At 53.2% G+C, this 17,465-nt stretch overlaps 10 protein-coding genes across 10 annotated transcripts; 4 read left to right on the top strand and 6 right to left on the bottom strand.

Moving 5' to 3' along the window:
* The first annotated feature begins 172 nt into the window (after positions 1–172).
* K460DRAFT_366817 (uncharacterized protein) lies at positions 173–826 on the top strand. Its single transcript, XM_040933459.1, has 2 exons — positions 173–435; positions 490–826. Exons 1-2 carry the CDS (start codon positions 202–204, stop codon positions 496–498), a joined length of 243 nt encoding a protein of 80 aa, XP_040788532.1. The 5' UTR covers positions 173–201; the 3' UTR covers positions 499–826.
* Positions 827–1,109: 283 nt separating this feature from the next.
* On the top strand, positions 1,110–2,902 carry K460DRAFT_377294 (DNA polymeras-like protein subunit delta-2; the record flags this gene model as incomplete). Its single annotated transcript, XM_040934959.1, has 4 exons — positions 1,110–1,270; positions 1,316–1,499; positions 1,568–1,699; positions 1,760–2,902. The coding sequence occupies 4 exons, from the start codon at positions 1,110–1,112 to the stop codon at positions 2,900–2,902; spliced, it is 1,620 nt and encodes a 539-aa protein (XP_040788533.1).
* A 445-nt stretch (positions 2,903–3,347) lies between these two features.
* K460DRAFT_366819 (uncharacterized protein) lies at positions 3,348–5,047 on the bottom strand. Its single transcript, XM_040933460.1, has 3 exons — positions 4,277–5,047; positions 3,849–4,224; positions 3,348–3,794 (listed from the first exon to the last, which is right to left on the bottom strand). The coding sequence occupies exons 1-3, from the start codon at positions 4,882–4,884 to the stop codon at positions 3,675–3,677; spliced, it is 1,104 nt and encodes a 367-aa protein (XP_040788534.1). The 5' UTR covers positions 4,885–5,047; the 3' UTR covers positions 3,348–3,674.
* A 133-nt stretch (positions 5,048–5,180) lies between these two features.
* On the top strand, positions 5,181–6,776 carry K460DRAFT_366820 (lipase precursor). The gene is made up of 2 exons (XM_040933461.1): positions 5,181–5,528; positions 5,592–6,776. The coding sequence occupies exons 1-2, from the start codon at positions 5,259–5,261 to the stop codon at positions 6,483–6,485; spliced, it is 1,164 nt and encodes a 387-aa protein (XP_040788535.1). The 5' UTR covers positions 5,181–5,258; the 3' UTR covers positions 6,486–6,776.
* Positions 6,777–7,451: 675 nt separating this feature from the next.
* K460DRAFT_250894 (uncharacterized protein) lies at positions 7,452–8,081 on the bottom strand (the record flags this gene model as incomplete). Its single annotated transcript, XM_040927383.1, has 1 exon — positions 7,452–8,081. A coding segment is annotated over one exon (630 nt), but the record flags the coding sequence as incomplete, so codon positions are not given.
* A 619-nt stretch (positions 8,082–8,700) lies between these two features.
* On the bottom strand, positions 8,701–10,188 carry K460DRAFT_366821 (FMN-dependent alpha-hydroxy acid dehydrogenase). The gene has a single exon (XM_040933462.1). The coding sequence runs from the start codon at positions 10,043–10,045 to the stop codon at positions 8,753–8,755; it is 1,293 nt and encodes a 430-aa protein (XP_040788537.1). The 5' UTR covers positions 10,046–10,188; the 3' UTR covers positions 8,701–8,752.
* Positions 10,189–10,611: 423 nt separating this feature from the next.
* K460DRAFT_406204 (NAD(P)-binding protein) lies at positions 10,612–11,545 on the bottom strand (the record flags this gene model as incomplete). The annotated part of the gene is made up of 2 exons (XM_040936927.1): positions 10,612–11,018; positions 11,077–11,545. The coding sequence occupies 2 exons, from the start codon at positions 11,543–11,545 to the stop codon at positions 10,612–10,614; spliced, it is 876 nt and encodes a 291-aa protein (XP_040788538.1).
* A 720-nt stretch (positions 11,546–12,265) lies between these two features.
* On the bottom strand, positions 12,266–13,240 carry K460DRAFT_284623 (siderophore esteras-like protein IroE-like protein; the record flags this gene model as incomplete). The annotated part of the gene is made up of 2 exons (XM_040928753.1): positions 12,266–13,001; positions 13,062–13,240. The coding sequence occupies 2 exons, from the start codon at positions 13,238–13,240 to the stop codon at positions 12,266–12,268; spliced, it is 915 nt and encodes a 304-aa protein (XP_040788539.1).
* Positions 13,241–14,510: 1,270 nt separating this feature from the next.
* On the bottom strand, positions 14,511–16,588 carry K460DRAFT_118172 (cholinesterase precursor). The gene is made up of 6 exons (XM_040926606.1): positions 16,229–16,588; positions 16,173–16,177; positions 15,920–16,116; positions 15,789–15,873; positions 14,802–15,739; positions 14,511–14,745 (listed from the first exon to the last, which is right to left on the bottom strand). Exons 1-6 carry the CDS (start codon positions 16,475–16,477, stop codon positions 14,624–14,626), a joined length of 1,596 nt encoding a protein of 531 aa, XP_040788540.1. The 5' UTR covers positions 16,478–16,588; the 3' UTR covers positions 14,511–14,623.
* K460DRAFT_118222 (uncharacterized protein) lies at positions 16,435–17,324 on the top strand. Its single transcript, XM_040926607.1, has 2 exons — positions 16,435–17,001; positions 17,081–17,324. The coding sequence occupies exons 1-2, from the start codon at positions 16,636–16,638 to the stop codon at positions 17,174–17,176; spliced, it is 462 nt and encodes a 153-aa protein (XP_040788541.1). The 5' UTR covers positions 16,435–16,635; the 3' UTR covers positions 17,177–17,324.
* Positions 17,325–17,465: the final 141 nt, after the last annotated feature.

Below are 17,465 nucleotides of genomic sequence, written 5' to 3' on the forward strand. Positions count from 1 at the left end.
GTACCGTGATACCAGGGGGTACAATAGAAGGCTAGAAGGCTGAGAAATGCTTGGAAGGGTTGCGCAGATATAAGAGCTTGTAAGACAGACACATTGGAGAAGCATCCATCAACTCAAGTACATACCTCCAAACTTCGCACTTCACATCACACACTCGACTCTCTTCGACCAACTCAAAACCCAACCCAACCCAACATCAACATGCAGTTCTCCATCGTCGCCATTGTCGCTGCGCTCGCCGCTACCACCACTGCCAACTATGTTGCTGCACCAGCCAACGGCACCACCCCCTACCCAACTGGCACTGGCAGCGTGAAGCCCTCCGGCTCTACTGCTCCCACCAAGTCCCAGCTTCCATTCACCGGTGCTGCTTCCGTACCTACCCACATGGCCGGTTCCGCTCTCGGCCTCGTTGTCGCTGGTGGTGTCGCTATGGTAAGCTTTTGTCCACGTTTGCCCCGATAGAACATTCTTTCTAACATAAATTAGATGCTCTAAACATGTCGCTTCGAGATGGACTCAATTACAACTTCTCACACCACCTTTTAATCAACCTTTACCGTTCGGATTTGGCGCATCAACATAGCCTCTAGCGCAACATGGGCATGTTCGGAAATTAGCATGGTCGGCGCATCATCGCTCGGAGTTCAAATGCCCGCCTAGATATAGACATGTTGCAGGGCAAGGTCGTGACCTGAACGGTGCACGACTCGAGAGGATGCCGTACAGGAGATAGCTGCCACCGGCATGCGATAGATAGATCAGCCTAGAAGGCAAGATACAATACTTGAATAACTCAGACTTTACTTTGTGCTTGCTTGTTCATGAATGGCCTCGAAATAGTGCTCTATTTGCTGTGCTTGGGAGCATGTAGTGCACTGTCGCATGTCTCGCTATGTCGAATGACCTTATGCACACTAGATCACTCCTTTGCATACCTGCTCACTTGAAGCCTAGGTCGTAGTTGGTTATAGAGAAATAATAGTTCGAGCATCATAGGAAGTTAACAGGCCTACAATATATCACAAAACGAACGAAGATTGATGTGTGACGGCCTGGTGAACCTTGGAACCTTGCAAGTCATGTAGCTCTTATATTTCCTTTTTGGGATGGCGCGAAAGTCGCGCGTCGCGACTCCCGCAGCTGTTGGAGCTTCCAAGGTTCAACATCTCCACAATCGAAACTTCAAAACTTCACCACCACCTTCACCAGGACTTCCGTATCTCTCCATGGAACCTCCCGACGGTGATATGTTAAAAGGCGCACCCTTGTAAGTGTTTATTACGCCTTGATAGCAATCTCTAACAAGCTATAGCGGGGATGCGCCGTATATTCCCTCTCGAAACCCTTCCGCATACAGCCCTCTCCACACATTCGAGCTACCAAAAGGCACCGATAAACACTACGGGCAACAGTATGCGGACATGTATTTCCTACGGTTAGCGCTGTTGAGGAAGGCTGTGAAGCAAAAGGCAGAGGACGCCTGGAGCGACTTCGAGGTATGCAAGGCCACACACTGGGATATTGCGTGGAAAGAGTGAATGAGGGTAGAGCTGATCTTGTACAGCTAGGCCAGGAGAAGGCGAGCTTCGTTGAGCGTGTGCTTGACGTACGGCAAGGGCAGCTTTGCTGGATAGTCGGGACAGTGTACATGGAGATGGCGCTGAAGCCAAACGTGCTGGACGACATATCGAAAGAGGTATGTAATGCTGCCTTAAAGCACTGGGAGACTGCAGCAGCACATATTGACCTTGTGTAGCACTGGATAGCCGCCCCACCACCCCGCGAAACCTACGTCTCCTCCGGCGGCCAAGACGAAATGATGCTCGAGGACGAGTCCGGTCGCCTCCGCGTAACAGGCGAGAGCCTGAACTCACACTATGTCACCGGCTGCGTGCTCGCGGCGCTCGGGACTGAACAAGCAGACGGAACGTTCCAAGTCATCGCTACACAATACGCAGATCTTCCACGACAACCGCAGCGCTGGGAACGCGAAGACTCGGCGCTGTCGCGAGCGAAGAAACCGAAGCCCAAGCGCGAGAGAGCCGGTAAATTGGCGATTATATCTGGCTTGGAGATCACGGGCGTAGACGACGATGAGCTTTCGCTAGATCTACTACTTGAATACCTCACAGGCGAAGCAACAGGTCCACCCACTCAGACAGAAGCAGCCCAAATCACGCGCCTCATAATAGCAGGCGACTCGCTCTCACATGCCAGCCCGATCCTTTCTCGTGAAGATTTCGCCATCAAGAAGAGCAAGAGCAAACACTACGGCTACGACGCTTCAGCCTACAATGCCTCGCCCGCCGAACGCTTCGACACCTTCCTCTCTGACCTTCTCCCGACATTACCCATCACCCTACTACCAGGTGCTTCGGATCCTGCAAACGTCGCACTCCCTCAGCAGCCCTTGCATACCGCACTGTTCCCCAAAGCGCGTCTCTATGCGGAACCACCAGCGAAGAGTAACGAAACGATCCACGGCCTCGACACTGTAACAAACCCCTGGGACGGCGACATAGAAGGATACCGCGTCCTTGGGACGGGCGGGCAAACCGTCGGCGATCTCCTCAAATACGTCGATGAGGTCGAGTCGCTCGAAGTCATGGAGATGATGCTGCGCTGGCGGTGCATAGCACCCACCGCTCCAGACACATTGTGGTGCTACCCGTTCCAAGACGACGACCCGCTGCTGCTGAAGGATTGTCCGCACATTTACTTTGCAGGGTGTCAGGATACATTTGGGAAAAGGGTTATCGAGGGCCCTGCTGGGCAGAAGGTGCTGCTTGTTAGTGTGCCGAAGTTTAGGACCACGGGCCTTGTGGTGCTTGTTGATTTGGAGAGTTGGGAGGTTGAGCTAGTGGAGGTGGGGGTTGTGCAGCCGCAGCCTGCGTCATGAGAGGTGCAACTAGATGGGGAGTGAGAACATTGGCTCGGTCAAGAGAGACGCAGTCGCGTTAGGCTGTATGATACCCGTCAAGCTGGACACAAACCGCGCGGACATTTGACAGGTGTGACTTTGCGATTGTAGGCTATAACATAGTGCCCAATCACCTATTCAGCTCCTCTATCGTCCACGGACATAACCCCATGATTAAACCCATGATGCACCCACTGTCTCACTTTGCACGTAAAGACCAAGCACGAGCACGGAGATATGATGACGGCTAATTCATAATCTCACCCGCCCGTACCGCATTGCGAAAAGAGGATCACCAACCTTGAAACCCCGCGGCCGCTAACTCCCTTGGACGATGTCATCAGAAAGCTTAGCACTGGATGGGGAGCCTTACGACCGGCGGAGTGGGGCTTGCACGCTTAATTGACGGGATGTGGGAACATGGGAGAATACAGGAATTTGGCATTGGCATTGATGATGTCAGGGCTTTTTGTGTTGTTGCTACAGCTACGTTGTGCGACGGGGGCACAGGGGGTACGGATTTGGACACAAGTGCGATAGTTGCTAACAATGTGTACGGGAAACGATATCGCATATTAGGTTGCGACGATTTGGACAGTGTAATAGTTACTAACATCCTACAACGGAAAATGGTATCTAGAGTCTTGATTCGGAAAACCCCCATCGTGTCTCGTGCGAACGCCATCGCTATGAATTTGCTATAACCCATGGATAATCATACACTAACAATGAAACGGACAAAGGAAATGACTTAGGCCTTGAAATTGGCTTCAGTCCACTGCTCGTATTCTTTGACGAGGTCTCTTTGGACCCACGGAATAGTGATGGCGGTCCAAATGGCAGCCCACAGGAAGGGCATGACCCAGCCAACCTATGGATAGTTAGCAAATGAGAAAGAAAAAGGTTCGAGCGGATAGTGACGTACAACGTAGGCAGCGTCTCGCTGAATAGTGAATACGATGGCTGTGCAAGCAGCAGAGCACACGATAGCGCCCAACGCCCAGAACAGCGTTAAGCGGTGCAACATCTCGCGGAAAGCTTTGCTAGCCTGATATCTGAGATTCAATCTCTGACGGAACTCTGTGCCTCCTGAGCCATCGACACCGCAAATATCCTCAATGTATGCGTAGATTCCGGGGCGCAGCGGTGCGCCCTTGGGAAGCGAAGAGATACGGCAGGGCGCGGGGACCTTCAAGATGCGTAGGATGTCGACGAGGAGGAGCTCTACGCCAATAGCGAAGAGCATGGTGGATGCGGGCATAGCGAGGACGCGGATGGGGGGATCATGGGGCGTTGTGCCGCTGCGAATGGTTAGTTTCTGCCATTGTGTAGCTCAAGCCGTTGAATACTCACGCAATCAGCTCAATCATAACAAAGATCCAACCAACCGAGAGGTTCCAGTGGAACCAATCGAGATAGTATCGCTTTGCTCCAATGACCCTGCAGTTGGACTCCTTCTTCCACAAGCGGTAAAAGCGAATGAAGTACTCGACAATGGACACAGTTCCCAAGAGCGCTGTGCTGATACTAAAGGTTGCGTTTGCCGACAGTTGGTCTCGCGTTAGGCCATACCACATGCCAAAGTACGTAGCAATGGGCATGACGATGCAGTCGAGGATGATGAGGGACCAGAACCAGAAAATGGACTTTCTCCGCGTTCGCAGCGAGTATTTGAGCGGCGGCGGGCGGCGGAAATCGGGGTCATCGTAGGTTACTTGCGTGTGTGGGTAGAAGTGTTGTGGGTTTGGCGATGCTGCGCGACTTGGGTTCACGCTGGGGTTCAAGCTGGCATTGTTGGCTGGCGTTGCGGTGCGTGCTTCGGCGCTGCGGCCTCTCTCATCATCGTCGCTCGCGCCGTCAATTTGGATGCCCGGGACTGGGGGCGTGGTGGATTGCGTGTCTGTTGTTGCTGCTGGGGCGATGGGCCTGAGCGGCTCTGTGGACGAGTACTGCGTAGCCATGGTGTGGTTTGCTTCGTGGCTAGCGATAGAGCGGGGAGCCCACAATTAAATCAAGAGGAGAGGATGGCGCCTTGTCCGGATGCCAACGGAAGTCGAGAAGTCTTGTGTGTCTTGGTGTGGGCTGGAAGTCAGGTTAGGGTCAGCAGCGTGCATGGCAGCTTTTAGGACCGGCCGAGGGCCTCTGTCTTCTCATTTGAAGGGGCCGCGATGATGTAATGGCGTGTTTGGCCTGATCCAGCTTGGCGCCCAGGAACCAAGCCCGGAGCTGTGACGCTGGATCCGTTCCCGAGGCCATTCCCGCAAGCATCCTCTGACCTCACCGCGTTGGACTACTTGGACATACTGCACACCGGAATATGTGATAGAAAACACCCATGGGCTCTCTCCTCGCCCTGTTCCTTCGCCTCGCCGTGATCCTCGCCTCCGTCTGTGCAAGTCGCAGCGATGGGACCCAGCACCCGCTGGTCCGCGGACCCTCCAACGATAGCGTCATCACCCAGGACCTCTTCTGGGAGCTCGAAGAACTCGCGCGCATCGTCGACATCTCGTACTGTGTAGGCACAGCCGGCCTGGGCATACAGAAACCCTTCCAGTGCGCGAGTCGATGTGCGGATCGCGACTTCGAGACATTTGAGCTGGTGACAGTGAGTCGCCGCAAGTGGCGTCTTGTACGTCCTGTGTCGCATGCAGAGCTGATGTTTGTATAGGCATGGAATACTGGCCCTTTTCTGTCTGACTCCTGTGGCTACATTGCCCTCTCGCACTCGCCCACGAATCCGCGACTCATTCTCGCCTTCCGCGGCACCTACTCTATAGCCAACACCATCGCAGACCTCTCCACCATACCGCAGGCATACGTGCCATACCCAGGCGACGATGACGACGACACGTCCGACTTCATTGCCCCGAGACCTGATACACCCGAAGACCCCCCGCCTGCAGATCCGCCCAAATGCGACAACTGCACGGTACACATGGGCTTCTACTCATCCTGGCTAAACACCCGCAAAGTCGTTCTCCCACATGTTACCGAAGCACTCGAGAAATATCCAAACTACAAGCTGGTTCTGGTTGGGCACTCGCTGGGTGGCGCTATTGCCACGCTTGCTGGTCTCGACTTCAAGGCCCGTGGGTGGAATCCCCATGTCACCACTTTTGGCGAACCGCGCCTCGGCAACAAGGAGCTCAACGCATACATCGACGACCGCTTCAACATTACATCGCATCATGAGTACAATAAATTCCACCGTGTCACGCACGCGGGCGATCCAGTGCCTCTGTTGCCGTTGTCTGAATGGGGCTTTTCCATGCACAGCGAGGAGATCTTCATCTCCGAGTATAACCTTCCCTTCTCCATCGCAGACGTCCGTTACTGCGACGGTGACGAGGACACGCACTGCATTGCCGGCAGCGACGAGGACAAGCCGGCATGGGGCGTTCCAACCCGTTTCAAGCTCTGGCAGCTCTTCTTCGCGCATCGTGACTACTTCTGGCGACTTGGTCTCTGTCTTCCTGGTGGAGATCCCAAGGATTGGTATGATAAGTATCCCAAGCACAGCACTGGTAGTGATGGTGATATCCCCGAAGTTGATGAATTATGATTGTTATCCTAGTTTGTACCATGCATGGATTGATGTGTAATATTATTCAGCGTAAACATCTTTAGTTGACTAGTAAACCTATTCGTCTACCCACGTTCTGTATACTCTTCGCACATGCAGTTCAAGTCTAGTTTTTCTTCTTCCATCTCTCAATCCCAGACAAGGAAGCTTCATTGTGAGAACTAAGAGATATTCAAGAGCTGTGTCCTCAACATTGCAATAGGTGCTCGGTGTATCAACACCTCCATACCAGCGACACACTTGCCCAAACAGCGACTTATACTACCCAAGCGCATGTGACTTCATCATACTATAGACCTCCTTGAACTATCTTCAAAGAAACTCAATTCGTCCAGTCACCTGTTCTTAGAAACTGTTAGCGGGTTGTTTTTTGCCTGTTTCAAACAGAATCAATCACCAAAAAGAACAGAAGGATACTGAGAAAGGGAAGGAGAGAGAGAGTAAGTTAAACCTTGATATATTTGAAGTTTCTATTTTCTAAACCTTTGAATAGCCTAACGCCCCTGAGAACACCTTTACCGATAAATACCGTTGACTGACAACCGAGGTGGACATATGCATCTCATCAGGTCTTGAACGCGACGACTAAGTCGCGTGATTCGAAAAGACACAGTATGCACCACGGTCTACGAACTCCCCTTGAGCTCCTCCTCCGCATTCTGGCTTAGACTAGACCAGCTAGTTTTGAGCCCAGAAGCACTGCTCTGCCAGACTGCCACTGAGCGGCATCTTGCGGCGTGGTGATCGGATAGCCCCACGTCGAACTGGGAGCACCGGGTTGATGAAGGTGGCGGCACGTGTAGGCTGTTGTGGACGCGCCGCCGCTGATGGATCATAGCTAAAGGTTTGACCCCGCGACGTCTGGTAAACCGGGCGTCCTATGATACGATCCATCTCTATAGCCACCTCCAGGGACTCTCTATACTCTCTAGACGAGTCGTTGCTCTGCTTCTCCATGTACCGCATCGATGCGGCCATGGTTCGCGCGAGAGAGAGCTCGACTGCTCGGGCAGGTGGATCGCGTCGCCATGCATCGACCTCGCCAATGTGGAAGTAAGACCCGTCTTCGGTACCTACCTTTCCACACGGGCATGGCGCGTGGGAGAAGTCGATCTGGCCACCATCGATAGCCGCTCGATGCGTGAGCCCGCAGGCGCGGCATACTCGACAGTACCGCACTTCGTCGGCGGGCTTGTTGAATCGATCCTCCAACACTTCCGTGGTGATTGACTGGATGGGAGTTAGGATCTCGGACGTGCGGCAGTTGGGACAGAGGATGCGATCGCAGCGACCACACTTTAGATACTTAAAGGGGAAAGCCCCCTGGTAGTGTACCAGGGGGTTCTCGTGCCCGCAGCAGCACACCCAGATTCCATCCCCGGTATCTATTCGAAGGCAGGCTCCGAGTGATTCGGCGCCGGCACACTCGTACTCTGCAGCATGCCATACTGGCTCTGCGGGTTGTGCGTAGTCAAGCTGTTCTTGGAGACCTTGACTAACTACGATTGGCGGGCACTCGGGCGAAGTCGGGCGTGGACGAAAGGCGTTCAACGCCTTGCTGATTATGGAAAAAGTCTTGTTTGACTTCGCCATCGTGATTGATTGATTGATCTTTGTAGTTCTTTGTTGGATGAATGAAGTGTTTGTGTGATTTGAGAGCTACAAAGGAACAACGGGAATGCGAATATATAGTTTTTTCGACAAGCCTCTTGACTGGCATTGTGAGGGTACGATTTGCACTGTTTGAGAATATAGAAAAGAGGGTTGCATGGTATATACGTGTATTGTGAAGGAAAATGTACACTGTAGGAGGGTTATAGGCGCATAATGAGTGGTGGGCTTGCTCAAGTGAGCAGACGATGTTTGCGATGGGTACAATGTTTTCTTACTTGGTAGAATCTACATTGCTAAGGTAGTTCGGGCTACTATACAGGCACCGGTCATGGAATGGCTCACTGTTTGCTGCTCCCTCGGCCGCATTGTGGGTCTGTTTATCCGATCATTGTTTAGTGTCGACTGACGACTTTTTTCAATTGTGTCCTGGAGATGTAGAGCTTTCGTGAAGTACAAGTACGTCAGATTAGCAAAATGAGGAAACTCTTATAGCCTGGTCGCTGTGTTATCATGGTATGAATCATATCTGCTGTCGCTTCAGCTATATAGACACATGAAAATGAAGTAAAAAGTGGAGTACCGTGAGTAAAGGCTTTATTTATGCGTCTATTAGCTTCTATATCTCTCGACAATCAATGTAGACCAATGCCCTTGACGCTGTTGAATAGATCGTCTTCCAGCACCAAAGCTTCTCTGTTCAGATGCTCCTTTTTGACGCTCTGGATGCCGGCCAAGTGCAGCGTCAACTCCAACTCCCCTACCAAACTCTTTAGCACATGCTCTACGCCCTTCTCACCCCCTAGCGCCAATCCGTATACATACGGACGCCCAACCAACACGCAGTCCGCACCGAGCGCCAGAGCCTTTGCGATATCCGCTCCAGACTGAATACCGCTATCAAAGAAGATAGTCAACTTGTCGCCAACAGCATCGACAATATGCGGCAAAACCCCCAGCGACGAATTCCCACCATCCTGCTGTCTACCCCCATGGTTACTCACTACGATCCCTGCTACACCTACTTCAGCAGCTTTCTTCGCATCAACAATGCTCTGGATGCCCTTCAGCACAATCGGCCCATCCCAATGGCTTTTCAGAAACTCCACATCTTCCCACCCTTTGCTCGTTCCGGGGAAGATGGTACGCATCCACTCCGGCGCCGCAGAGTTCATCTTCTCTTCTACATCAACCCCATGACGCTCTTTAAACTGCTGCCGGAAAACAGGGTCCGTCATGCCGAGTTCGACGCCTATGCGGTCCGCGCGCATAAACGGGTTGTACCCGTTATCCATGTCGGAGGGCCGCCAGCCGAGGATGTACGTATCGAGCGTGACGAAGAGGGTTGTAAAGCCCGCTTTGTTCGCACGCTGCAGTAGCGAAATGGTAATGTCGTCGTGCTCGCGGCTCGGCCAGTAGAGTTGATACCAGCGCTGGCCGTCGACGCCATTCGCTTGCGCCACGTCCTCGATTGACGTGCTCGACGCGGTGCTGAGGATATACGGCACTGCTTCTTGGGCTGCGGCGCGCGTTGCAGCCATCTCTCCGTCTGGGTTGAAGATCTTGAGCACGCCGACGGGCGCCATGGCGATGGGGACGGATAATTGCTCGCCTAGAATCTCCGTCTTGAGATCTGGGAATCCGTCGTATTTGACTAGCCTTCGGGGTACGATGCTCCATTTTTTGAACGCAGCGCGGTTCTTGTCTGTTGTTTCGCGGACGCCAGCGGAGCCGTAGACGTAGCCTTTTGAATCGGCAGAGAGGCGCGAACAGGCTAGCTCTTCCCACTTGCTTGCCTGGAACGTGAGCGGCGGTCGTTCAAAGTCCAATCCACGGGTGTAGGTTTGCAATTCATAGTCAACGGCATCTTGTTCGGGTTTGTGGGCTTGATACTTTGGGTGATGCTGGGTTGCTGCTTCGTTGGCCATGATGAACAGTCTAGGGTGAAGTGGCTCTAGATTTTGAGACGTAAGATGTCAGAAATCTTCGACAACTTCTTGTCAGGAGTAGAGGGGCCCATAGATGTATATGGGCCCAGAAATGATAGCGGGTGTTGCATCATGCTCACGTCTTCGAAATGGCCGGTCTTGACCGTGATAGCGAAGTGTTGAGTCCGGCAACTAGACATTGCCGGATATAAGTACATGTGCAGCATGTACTGCTTTAATTATTATGTTGACAGACTGTCTTCCACGATAAGGCCCGTTGAATCACAGGTGCTATCCAAGGCCCTACTATCAATCTCCAATGACGTCATGTGGTGGCATGGCATCCAAGCCGACGACAAGAAATTTGGCGAACCTAGCGGGAAAGCAAGGCTTAAAAAAAGGCTTAGATGCAGGAAAGAAGAATAGTGATTCATTTCGAGCCCATGTCTATCGTCTAACTTCTAGTTATATACCTCGTTCATGTAATCAGGACGCAATGCAATATCGATGCATGTCCAAGGGTAACCCAAAACTCCAGCTATGCAAACCTTCCCACGACTACAACCCTAGATGCTAACACACCCACCATCAACCTTCAGATGCCCTCCAGTCATAAACTTGCTGTCCTCGCTCGCCAAAAACGCAACCACGCTCGCAACATCATCTGGGGTCCCCCACCTACCCAGACTTGTCTCTCCCTTCAACTCCGCAAGCCTCTCCTTGGTCCAGCCCTCCCTGAAGCCCGGCGTGTCGATGATGCTCGTGTGAATCGTGTTGACGCGGATGCCGTGCGGGCCCAGCTCTTCAGCAGCGGTGAGTGCGATGCCACGGAGCGCGAACTTAGACGCGCTGTAGGCGAGGAGGCCTGGGGAGCCGCGCAGGCCTGCGATGGAAGAGCGGATGATGATGGAGCCGCCGGTGTTGGAGGGGGAGGCGCACATGGCTGCGGCAGTGTGCTTGACGCCTAGGAACGCTGTAGAAGGTGTTAGCATGTAATTCCGGACGGTGTGTGAATGTTTGAGTAGACGTACCAGACTTGGTATTGATAGCCATAATTTTATCCCATTGGTCTTCCCCCAGCTCGAGAAGGCTCCCGCTTTCTTCCCTTTCACTGCAGTTGAGCAGCGCGGCGTCTAGCTTGCCAAAGCGCTGCACCGTCTTCTTCACGCACGCTTCGACGTCCGACTCCTTGGTCGCATCGGCTGCGATGGTCAATAGCCTGCTCTCGAACGGGACGCCAGTGGGTATCGCGGCTTTGAGGACAGGGACCGCGGCCTCGAGGGACGCCTGGTCGATGTCAATCAGAGCGACATTTGCGCCTTCGATCAGTAGTCGCCCCGCCGTCTCGACACCGATCTTGCCGCCTCCGCCTGAGATGAAGACGACTTTCCCATCGAGGCGGTGAATCGGAAGCGGTCTGGAGAGGTTTGTGGAAGTGGGCGCGCGCTCGATGCCAGGGCGAACCGGCTTGTTAAGGTTGAGAGTAGATATCCCGCCCATTCTTTCGTTGTGATACATGTTATCTCTGCTATCTCTCTCGGTCGTCGTGAATGTCAAGTTTTTGCCGGCCAGCGGTGTGCGTGTACGGGGTCAGCAGTGTTAAATTAGTCGTAGCACCCCCACCCGCGACAGCAGGCACCTGAATATTTCTACACGCCATCTTCGCTGTTCCTTTTGGACCCTTAATGACGTATCGGAGACCCTAGGCGAAATCTTTGCAGCGGTGTAGAGGTCCGTTGAGGCTCTTGCAGCCGGATAGGTCCACAAGTCCCGGTCTTTTTGCCCAATGCCGTGATCGACCGGAGTTTTACCGCCGCTTTCGTAACATAACGTCCACAAGTTCCAACAATAGCTCTCCACATGTTGTTATCGTTGCACGCTCAAGTGGGACTGAGGTTGCACTTAGCTGGCAATGTTATGGAGTTGCAGCGGGGATGATGGGGTTTTGTTGGACCACGATTACCCGCAATTCGCGCCGCTTTTATCTTCGAAACTACACGCTCAGCTGTGGAATCTGCCAAAGCGAAGGAATGAGAGTGGTTTTTTTGGACCGTCGTTAGTAGATGAGCTGGATTCAAAGTTAACGATAAGGAAGTCAACGAACTGAAAGGCGATTGAGCTGAGTGGCATCAAGTTATTCATTCTTTTCAACGTCACAATGTGACTTGCAGTGATCTTCACAGCTGCGTTATCAGCTGCTACCTCGGGCCATCCTTCCGACTACCAGTCAAGGAAATAATCAATCCCATCCGCAAGCGCAGCTGCACCTACAGCAGCGTGACCGCTGAATGGATATTCGTGAATGCTCACATCCCTGAGAACGGGACTACCCTTGAGCTTATTGTAAAGCTTCTTCGATAAATCCGTCATCCGCTGTGGTACAAGGATGCTCTGCCTAAACGCAAACTGCGCAGCCGTCTCGGTCCGCCTCTTCACCGGATACTGCTCTTGAGCACCATAGCTGATCTGGAACGCAGGCTTCTTCTTCGGTGGTTTGTTCGAGAGAGGTTTGAGGAAGTCGGTGTTGTTGAAGACATAATCGTTGTTCCAAAATAGTGCTGGAGAGGCGCAGAGGTATGTGTCGAAGAGTTCCGGACGGGCGACGAGGGCGTAAAGAACGAAGAGACCGCCAAAGGAGTGGCCGTACAGGGCATCGCGGTCGAACGCTGCATTAGGGAAGGCGGATTTCTTGACCCAGGGGCGGAGGACCGTGTCGATGAAATGGATGAAGTTGTCGGCATTGGATGGGACGCCGGGTTGCGGTGCTGGAGGGCAGGTGCTGCAGACTGGGGGCTGGAAGTCGTAACTGCGATGTGTGCTGTAGGGTGAATCGGGAATCGTTTCTGGGTAGCCGATGGAGACCACGATACTATCGGGCTGGTTGAACTCGACAGGGCGGCGACGGCGGAACGCTTCTGTTGCTGTCAAGCCGAGAGCGTTGCCATCCAGAACGTACCTATTGGGACTGTTAGATATTGCTTCATAAGCTGCTATCTTGTAAGTAGAAGGTATTTACATCGTCTCCACAGTCGTGCTCTCAGCTCGGGTAGTCCAGTTTAGTGGCCATGCGAGCTGGATCTGATACTCCCACGATCCATTGGTCGCTTTCCAGAACCCTGTGTTTGGAAGAACGTTGGTAGGGAACTGCGTGACAAGAGGTGTGAATTGCCAGGCACCGAGTGCGAGTGAACTCATGTTGACTATAGTCTGTAGGGTCTATCCTAGCTGAAGTGTAGTCTCAAAGGTACAGATTCCGACAGGCTGGCTCTGAGCTTTTGTACCTCAATGTCGCAACCACATGGAGATAATGGTGAGCTTGGGCAAACCGAGAGCGGGGAATGCCTCGTGTTTCATGCAGGTCGTACGCCACATTGCAAGGGTACTAAATCATCTCTACCTTAATGAGTTAAGATCGATGCAGCTTGGGCTTCTAGTCCGGTGATTGTGCGTTGACATCCTGGGGCTTAACCAACACCCCATATACCTATAGCAAGGGAACACCCGCTGTGCCCCATCATCTCTAATGCGTAGATTGGTATGAGGAGCGTTCTGAGGTTCGTACACTGTTTGTTGCGATAAGTAAGCCTTCTATCATTCTCGAGGACTTGATACTGAGTGATAACTCAATCTAGTATGCCGACTGGGGGCCAAATGGCGGTCTGAGCGGAGGAAGCGGCTCCAGAAGGATTCGCTACCCGCGTTCTGGGTCCTTCGAAGGACAGGATTGTTGGCAGCGTGCATGTTCGCGAGCCTCAATTGTGGTCGACTGCCGCGGACTTGGGCACGCGTTCATGCAGCTATGGCACGGCTGAGCTGCAGGTCGACCTTCTGATCTCTGTGACTGGCGATAGTGCACGCAATGAGTCTTTAGGTTGCTCAAAATAGTTCGCCGAGGTCGGTTACAGAGGTATTTGATGCCAATAATGCAGCTTGTCACGTTGCGATCATGCAGTCAAGCTGCAATTAGAAATGCTGGTAGGCGAGGTGACGAGGGCATCATTCGGAATTATGGGACCGATGAGATGAGGCTGCGCAACATCCCACGTGAGATGCCTGTTCACCAATGTCGCACTCGTAAAATGCCATTTCAGTCTTAAATCTGCTTCGAGCCCATACATGCCAGGCACAGGCGTTTCGACAGGATGTTCTTCGTTATCGTTCTCACTTTGATTGCCGATTGGCGTCGCGCTGGTGGCGTGAACCACAGGGCACCCGCGGGTGTATGCACCGGGGATAACTGTGACGGGGAAGATTGACCGAACACAACCAACCACCTGGGTCAACCAAGGCTGCTTCGCCGCGGCGAAAGAAAATCTGAACTCGAACCCGGGCCTGTTGGCGAGTCGCCATCATATTGCAGGTCGCTTACGGAGCATCTCGTTATTTTCCCGTCTGATGAACTATTCCCGAAGGAAGGGGCCTATGACTCGTGACGATACGTTGAACGGGGGGCATAGACCTTGTATCTAGCATGTTGGAATGATATCAATGCATGACAACGAGAGACATGGAAAGGTCTGCTCGCGCCAGGTTGTGCATTGACTATTGGCTAATCTTACATACAATGCATCATTGTTTCTAGAAGGCACCTCGTCCAGGCAAAGGATCGTTCTTTGCGGGGCACGCCGCATCGTATACTGCCGGATCGACAAAGTTCGGCCTTGGGTCGTTGTTATACGCCAACTGCACGAGAGATTTGCCTGCGGGTGAACATCAGCAACGGGTCCATAGTTCGGCGGGTCATTCGTGTACTTACCACTGTTCTTGTACGCTGGCCATCCGTACCTCGTCAGGCCAAATCTAGAGTCCCTGGCAAACGCAGCCCACGCGCCTTGAATGTACCTGATTGTAGCATCTTCAGCAGGCGTGTTCTTGAGGCCTGAGACATCTTCAGCGGTGCCAAACACCATGTTCAGATCAGAGCCATGGTAAGCGGCGCTACCTCTGGGTCCAAGACCTGCAGATCCATTGTAAAGGCGAAGATTGTCCCAGTCACCGTGGTATCTATAGCGCCACGTCGGTACTCCATACTGGACTCTGTAATTGGTCGAATAGGCAGTTGGGCAGGTAAAGGCGCGCTGGGTAAAGAGATCCCATTGAGCGTTTGTGAAGTTGAGCTTGGCGCCCCATCCAGCGATTCGGTACCAACCATCTTCATGGTCAGCATTGCCAGCCAGCAATGGGATCTTGGCGAAGGCGCCAGAAGCCGACAACTGCTCGTAGTCTGCAAAGACCGTGACGTTGTCGATGGTTGGGTGAAAGGTCGCTTGCGATAGAGCTAGAGTGGGCAGTGGCGGCACTCGGGCAGCCGCAGCCAGAAGAACCGATGCATTCTTGGAACGGACGCAAGAAAGTACCGCAGTGGAGTCGTCGTTGGGACCACCGCAGCCAACGGTCTGGGACACATTATACCACAGCGATTGAGAATACTCCTTAGTATTGGGGAGGAAGCTTAGGGAGGTTCCAGACATGGGGATAAGGCCAGAGACGATGGGATCCTTCTTGTGGGCGAAAGACCAGTAATCGACAGAGGCGCCACCAGCACTCTGACCGAAGACGACAATGCGCGACGCATCGCCGCCAAAGCCTGCGATGTTGTCGCGTACCCATTCGACAGCCGCACGGTGGTCGCGCAGTGCTGCATTTGCTTCAACGCCTGGGGCCCCAGCGAAGCCAAAGATTCCTAGGCGGTAACTGGGTCATGTTAGTCAAGTACATAGGGACGTGTGATTCAGCGTCCTACTTGGGTGTGACAACAACTACGTCCTCGGCATCAGACAGATATTGACCGCTGTAGAAGGGACTATGAGGTCCTGGAATTTGGAATCCTAATCCCGTCAGCTGTGACCCTCGCACGTGGTGAGAACAACGTACGTCCACCGTGGAGGAACACCAGCACGGGCTTCCTCGCCGTCGTGTCACCGGGGTGCTTTGTCCAGACATTTAGCTTCAAGCAGTCCTCGGACACGGGGTTGCTGTTTTGCGCCGCGAAGTTCTTCCAAACACGCAAGCCGGATGGCTGTGTGAAGTTTGGGAAGGCGCTCACTGGTGGCTTGTTTGCAGGACAGTCGCTACATCAAGTTAAAGTCAATGCTGATATGAGTCCACTGTGTTTGGAGAAACGTACGCTGACTAGTCCTATTAGCAGATGCGACCTATGCGATACCTTTCGTGAGTGCTTACCCATTCGGAGGCCTCAAAGACGGTTCCCTTTGATGCCACATACTTCTTGGGCGCCGCAAACCGCAGCTCCCCCACAGGGGCTTCGGCATAGCGAATGCCCAGGAATTCCGTCACATAGGACCTGTTGGACGCTTGATGGCCGATGAGAGCACCACTCGTTGTCCAGACCGTGGGCGCGTATTGTCCTCCTGCGATAACTGAGCTGAAGAGCGAAGCTACCGCTGCAGCCACAAGTAGATGGTGCTGCATGTTGCCGTGATGAGACGATCAATCAATCACGAGACAGGTGAGTGCTAGAGAATATCAACTTGGAGGGTCCGAAACTAGTTTTACGAGGATGGCTTGTAGGCGGCCCGCGGACTGGGAGCCCTGTTTGTGGAGTGTGCCCCTTCTACCTCGGCGTGTACATGGTCGTGAATAGTGCCGTGGACGGCTGGGGTCGTTCTCTATCAGGGCCAGCGACCGAAGGCGAATGCGCGGGCGCACGACGGCGCAGAAAGGCGTGCCAAGTCGTCCTGCACTACACGGGAAAGGGAGTGAATGTTCATCCAGGTGGGGCGCTAGCTACACACGCCAGTCCCTGTACGACGATGGCCCTCACCCGAGACCACGGAAGGCTTTTCGATCCACGTCTACGCCACATACTTGCAGAGCACCATATCCAACGACGGCAGACGGAGTATCCGCATCTCTGGAAGTGCGAGTCATTTCTACGATTATCTGAACATTCATCCCTTCGCCCTTCGGTAGGTACTCCCTCCTCGAATGCCAAGGTTAGTAGGCCATCTTGGGAGACGGAGCAGTAGAAACACCACTAGGCACAGCTTCGGGAATTTGCTGATCAAGCACTAGGCGACACGACGACCCCCTCCAATCCGATTTCTCCGTTTCTGCACCAGCCGGACGATCCGCTACTTTGGGTACCGGTCACAACAGTTCCTGAGATGACGACCAGCCCTGATGGTTGCGGTAGCTCAGGATTAGCCTGCTTCTGCCGGACGCACCACATCGCAGGGCCAATGACGTGCCTAGGCGAGATCGAAAATCCCTCTCTCATTCGCCGATCCCATCACGGCTCCGTACCAGAATTTAACAGCTCCATAGCTTGTCACTCTGGATGTTTCCGTACCGTCCTGCATTAGACCATCTTGTGACAATGGGAGAGGCACTTTACGCCGCCTCCCGCTCTTTGCGCGCCGTTCACACACTACTCACAAACTTTCGCCTGAGAACGCAC

Source organism: Cucurbitaria berberidis (assembly GCF_010015615.1).
Source record: "Cucurbitaria berberidis CBS 394.84 unplaced genomic scaffold K460scaffold_3, whole genome shotgun sequence".
Classification (NCBI taxonomy): Eukaryota; Fungi; Ascomycota; class Dothideomycetes; order Pleosporales; family Cucurbitariaceae; genus Cucurbitaria; species Cucurbitaria berberidis.

Excerpts from the sequence above, each read along its gene's own strand:
- K460DRAFT_366817 (XM_040933459.1), top strand. The coding sequence starts at position 202 with ATGCAGTTCTCCATCGTCGCCATTGTCGCTGCGCTCGCCGCTACCACC.
- K460DRAFT_366821 (XM_040933462.1), bottom strand. The coding sequence starts at position 10,045 with ATGGCCAACGAAGCAGCAACCCAGCATCACCCAAAGTATCAAGCCCAC.
- K460DRAFT_118222 (XM_040926607.1), top strand. The coding sequence starts at position 16,636 with ATGGTCGTGAATAGTGCCGTGGACGGCTGGGGTCGTTCTCTATCAGGG. Across the intron at positions 17,002-17,080 it reads CTCCCTCCTCGAATGCCAAG|GCGACACGACGACCCCCTCC; the intron begins GTTAGTAGGCCA and ends ATCAAGCACTAG.
- K460DRAFT_118172 (XM_040926606.1), bottom strand. The coding sequence starts at position 16,477 with ATGCAGCACCATCTACTTGTGGCTGCAGCGGTAGCTTCGCTCTTCAGC. Across the intron at positions 15,874-15,919 it reads GGTGTTCCTCCACGGTGGAC|GATTCCAAATTCCAGGACCT; the intron begins GTACGTTGTTCT and ends TGACGGGATTAG. Across the intron at positions 14,746-14,801 it reads GCCAGCGTACAAGAACAGTG|GCAAATCTCTCGTGCAGTTG; the intron begins GTAAGTACACGA and ends GTTCACCCGCAG.
- K460DRAFT_366820 (XM_040933461.1), top strand. The coding sequence starts at position 5,259 with ATGGGCTCTCTCCTCGCCCTGTTCCTTCGCCTCGCCGTGATCCTCGCC. Across the intron at positions 5,529-5,591 it reads AGACATTTGAGCTGGTGACA|GCATGGAATACTGGCCCTTT; the intron begins GTGAGTCGCCGC and ends ATGTTTGTATAG.
- K460DRAFT_366819 (XM_040933460.1), bottom strand. The coding sequence starts at position 4,884 with ATGGCTACGCAGTACTCGTCCACAGAGCCGCTCAGGCCCATCGCCCCA. Across the intron at positions 4,225-4,276 it reads GTTATGATTGAGCTGATTGC|CGGCACAACGCCCCATGATC; the intron begins GTGAGTATTCAA and ends AACCATTCGCAG. Across the intron at positions 3,795-3,848 it reads AGCGAGACGCTGCCTACGTT|GTTGGCTGGGTCATGCCCTT; the intron begins GTACGTCACTAT and ends AACTATCCATAG.